Below are 5,016 nucleotides of genomic sequence, written 5' to 3'. Positions count from 1 at the left end.
GAGGAAGTAAGGATATGTGAGAATGGAGAGCTTGCCTATGAATGTATGCCACAAAACCCTCCACTATCTCACTACCTCTAGTAGTATGTCCCCATAATATTGAAAAAATGGAAATTCTAATTGTTTTAATCTCGTGGCTTCATGGAGAAAAATTAACCCTCGAGGACGTGCGTCGGCTCATATTAAATCTTCGCTGTCAAATCACAGGCCCCTATAATGCAAAATCTACCCTTGAAAATCCTGATTCCCCTCCAATATTTCGATGCCATGTGGCGCCTCCGCATCACACTTGACGGCCGAGATAGGCCATGTGTTAGCCCTTCCTGGTCGAAATCCGGCCAGCTTTAGGCTCCTGACTGTTGCCAGTCGGTCGCCGGAATCCGGCCAGCTTCCTGCTCAAAAGGGCTGCCCATGGCCCTTCCCTGCTCCTAAGTTTCCGAGCCTTTAAACGTGTCGCTTATCCCTCGAGATGGCAATGGATAAAAAGTGTTTCAGGAGAGTTTGCCGACGAGGGGGAAAAAAGAAGCCGGAGGGCGGTTTTGTGAAGCGGTTTTTTGGCGGCGCGGGACAACGATTTCGTTAGAAGCGGCCGACGGCGCCGTCAGCGATGAGGGAACGAAGAGTCGGTGTGTCTGACGGTAGGGTGACGTGGATGAGCCAGGTGGCGACGGGTGATAGGATAAAGCCAGCGTGCGTTGATTCAACGGCCGCCGTGGGAAAGGGCCTTCTGATGGCCATTCCGCGCCTCCTTCCTCTCGTTTGTGCACGAACACTTTCTGGGCTCTTCATCTTTTCTGCTCGCTCTCTGAGCTTCATCTTCTTCATCCTTCTCTGCCCTCCCCTTCGCCTTCTTCCCCCCCAGCATGCTTTCAGCCCCCTTGCATCACCACCACCTCTCCCGCCCTGTCTCCTCCCTCACCCATCCCCGCTTTCGTGGCGTCCGTAAACGCCCATGGGGCCGCTTCGCTGCCGAGATCAGAGATCCCGTCAAGAAGTCCCGCGTTTGGCTTGGCACTTTCGACACCGCCGAAGATGCTGCCCGTGCTTACGACGCTGCAGCCAGGGCGTTGAGAGGTAATAAAGCCAAGACCAACTTCTCCACCCCGTGCGAGGAACAGAGCACCAGCCATAGCAGTACTGTTCAGTCATCCAGCAGCCCCAAGACGCGCTCAGTGATGAAACATCGGCAGGGGGTATCGTCAGCTCAGCAAGATGCTGCCCAACCAGGCCAACCTTTAGAAGGCGGCAGCACAAGCCATGCCAGCGGCAGTTCGCACAAGCGGCGTCACGGGTCAGAGGATCGGAAGCAAAGATGCACGATAAGGGCATATTTGCCATCGCCTTCGAGTTGGTCTCAGAGACAACTCAAACACCAGGTTGCTGAGCCTTTGGGATACCACAGCGATTGTGATTCTTCCTCCTCTGTCATTTTAGACAAAGAGGAGGTATCTGATCACGAAGCTCCGCTCGGAACTTGTCCCAGACCGTTGTTGGACCTAAACCTCCCCCCTCCTCCTGACGAGGACGACGGAGTGGGTAGCGGTGCCTTGTTCATATAAGCATGTGTCTGTCTCCCTTCAGCAGAAATTTTTTACTAAAAGGATAATTGTGCTAAGCGCAGTTTCGCCTTTTTATTTTTTTGTGGGGGAAATCTGCTCTGCAATATGTAACTTCTTATTACAAATTTCGGGAGGCATATCTCATATCGGATCTTATGATTCGCAAGTTCATATTTTGTGCAGAGTGCCGTAAGCGTGAATTTCTAAGCAAGAGTAAGATGTTCGAAGTCCCACACTATATCTTTAGAACGTGTGTGGATTTCGTGTTTGAACATCTGATGCATTGCAGCTTTGTTCTTCACTTGGGGCAGTCATTATGACCCTCTATGCGAAATGAGTCACGGGGTTTTTCGTTCTTCACATGTTACCCTATATGAGAGCTGTAAGAGCACCACATGTTACCCAGCATCTTAGATCGTGTCTGCTTCCAAGTTAACTGCAGAGCTAGATGCCATTCCTACACCTTATTGCCATGACAACCATCTCTAGACCATAATGTCATCTCAATAATTACAAGACTACAAGACATTTTGTGGATATTTCAATCCATGATGTAGCAAAGTGGATGCTGTTCATAAAATAGCCAGCTGAATAGGCTTGGCAAATTAGTATTCGTGTGATGCTATGTAACCAGTCATTTTGATGCCCACAGTGCTCCTGTTGGGTCCTGTCATTTGATGGAATCTTGCCCTTGTCTATGAACGCCATGGAACACGAATTTTCACTTTTAAGATTGTGGGCATTGGTTTATTTTTCCATGTATTTGGGTTGAGCTTCATTACTCCTTGTTTAATTTGAATCACTATGTAGATAGTGTTTAGTCAACATCTATCATTAGCCATGGTCCATCAAGTAATGCTTCGAAATTAGTGGTTTGGCCTGAAAATCTCTCTTGAACGTCATCAGCAAGTTCCTTGGATTTTTTATGACAACTATTGTTTCAATGATGGTCTTGAATGAGGTTGGCATCTTTGACTGTCAGAAACTCAGTTTTGTATAAATGGATGCTCAAGTATGTGTGGGTGTGTGGATATGTATGTATGAGAGCATACATTTATACTACGGTCCACACCCAGTGTCTGGTGGTGATGATGTCGGTGGGGATGTCATAGTAGGTAGCTGCAAGTCCCTGCAATGCGTGATAGAGTTTATGATTTTCAACCTTGTGACTGTCATGAGTTTGAAACTGCAGTATGTGTTGTTTTAGAGGACGAGTTTGGGCATCTTCCTGTATTCATCTAGATATGTACCTCTCTTTGGGCTGCCATGCTCATCCGCAGATTGCTCCAGTCAGGTCATCCTACATTTTTTATAGGCCAGTGTCTATTAGCTTGGAAATGTTCTTTGCTTCTTTTTGGATCGCAACGTTGGCTATGGCTCTAGGCATTCCAAATTGTAGCCATACAAGCTACAATTGTTGGAAAACGTACCTAGTCATTAGTATGACTTGTGGTCAAGGTTGGTGTTTGATGAAGTGTAGTGTTTTCCAACAGCATGTACAGGGTCAGAAGAGTTCAGATTTGTTGTCACCCATCTTTTTGTTGGAGTTGCTGCCCTTGGTATTGGAGCAATTTTAGTGGTACACGTGAGATTCTGTGACATGGTACTTGGTGCCCAGGGGAGACTCACAAGTGCATGCTGCAAGTGAGAACCTGTGCTTGAAAGGAAGGTGACTTCAATTCAGTTTGCTGAAATCCGCAGCAACGAGAAAGGTAGTAAAACCTGCTGATCTAAATGAGGAAGAAGAGTGGCTGCAGATGTTCACCAAGGAAGATGATCAGTGGGAGGTCTATTGGCTCAGCATTTTACCCATCCACTGAAGCTTCATGGTGTTCGAAGGTAGCATCTGGAGTTGCCTAAAGTCCACAGCTGGGCAGGACACAGGCTGCTAGCTTTATATTTGTTGTAGGTGGAAGTGATGGGATCTTCCCCATTGTTGTGATACTCAATAAAACAACAAGATTCAAGGACACATGGAATATTGGAAGCATACCACACACACCCATATAAATACCCTTTGTGGATGGAATACACCTCTGTTAGTTGATGTTTTTCTAGAATAAGGCTTATAGTATAACCCACACTGCTAACTGATGGGTTTTTCTAAGTAAGATCCAAGAAATCCTTGGCCAATGAGGGGAACCGGTGAATGAACCTAATAAAGTACCAGGATTGCTCAAGAATGCTGGAATGTTCATGACCAAGTGTAGTGCCATGAGTGGAAGTTTGCGTGTGGAAGAGATGTGGAAATGTGACTAGAGAGAGAATGTTCTGCACAACAAACTGCAATGGAGCTAGTGCTGGAAAAACTCTGCTCGTTACTGCTGAGAAAACCACAGCTGGAAGATACAAACCAAGACTGTAACTCTGCCCTGGAGGCTGGAAGACCCCAAACAAAAGGCTGAAATTGTAAACTGAAGTAGAACTGCATTTCAGAATGTGTAAACGGTGGCAGAAACTGCGCCATTGCATGATACAAACATGTTTATAGGAGGGGGTAGGCAGCAGACTACCTGGTCTGGTCGACCCATACCTGTTCAGGTCGGCTGACCTGACCCTTTTGGTTGGGTGGTTGGTTGGCCTGACTCCCCCCAGCCAGACCTGCTGTTCCTGGCCCAAATGTGGCCCTAACCAGCCCTCTGCCCTCTCTCTGCCCTTAACCATGGCTACATACATTGGCTAAATGCCCTGGCGCAGCTCCCTACTGACTACATGTTTTACAGGTAGAATCTACTACTACTCTGGGCGCACAAACCCACAAAAAAGCCCTCCACACGGGCCCTCATTCCCTTACGGACAGGAGATGCCCAGAACTCTTAACACACTTACCTGTGCAGAGTTGGACCAGAGGAATAGGAGCTGCAGGTTCAAGGCTGAAGATCGAGAATCCCTTCGAATGGTTCCAGCTGATGGAGCTGAAGGACTGTTTGCATCAATGAGTGGGTATAGCGCTAAGTGAGAGGGGGTGTTGGGGACTAGACCCCAAATCCATGGGGGAGGATGCCCTGTAGCAGAAAAGGAATCTTGGAGAGGCCACATGGGCTAAAAAAAAAGATGCTGTGCGTGCTGGACTCAGAGAAAAAAAGGTTGCACATGGGCAGTGTCACCACAATGTAAATATCCTAAGTCAAAGTACAGTTGACCATTTATTTGATCATAATTAAAGAATTTTCCATCTAGGTTAATTATGGTCAAAAGAGTTCTTCTATTGGTCAAAGAATTGACAACAGTCAAAGATACTTGACTTAGGTCAAGTAAGCTTGATTTCGATCAGGAAGACTTGGTTTATACTAAGAAGTTTAACTATGGTTAATCAAGATGTGCCAACTTCGGTTGGAGAGACTTGACTATAATCAAAGCGCCTCGACCCTTGGTCAAAGCCCCTTAATTATGATCAAGAGCGTTGACTCTGGTCAACCAGAGAATAAATATATTTATATATTTGTTATGTGTGTAC

The 5,016-nt window shown here is 46.7% G+C and overlaps 1 protein-coding gene across 1 annotated transcript; it reads left to right on the top strand.

The window, feature by feature from the left end:
• Positions 1-778: 778 nt before the first annotated feature.
• On the top strand, positions 779-2,257 carry LOC147889660 (ethylene-responsive transcription factor 3-like). The gene has a single exon (XM_087391568.1). It carries the CDS (start codon positions 864-866, stop codon positions 1,557-1,559), a length of 696 nt encoding a protein of 231 aa, XP_087247694.1. The 5' UTR covers positions 779-863; the 3' UTR covers positions 1,560-2,257.
• Positions 2,258-5,016: the final 2,759 nt, after the last annotated feature.

This window comes from Dipteris shenzhenensis, chromosome 20 (assembly GCF_047967505.1).
Source record: "Dipteris shenzhenensis isolate YYH24624 ecotype China chromosome 20, Dip_SZ_1.0, whole genome shotgun sequence".
Taxonomy (NCBI): domain Eukaryota; kingdom Viridiplantae; phylum Streptophyta; class Polypodiopsida; order Gleicheniales; family Dipteridaceae; genus Dipteris; species Dipteris shenzhenensis.
This window is presented reverse-complemented; position numbering and strand designations above follow the sequence as displayed.

Bases quoted from the DNA above. Each gene is read 5' to 3' on its own strand.
- LOC147889660 (XM_087391568.1), top strand. From the start codon at position 864: ATGCTTTCAGCCCCCTTGCATCACCACCACCTCTCCCGCCCTGTCTCC.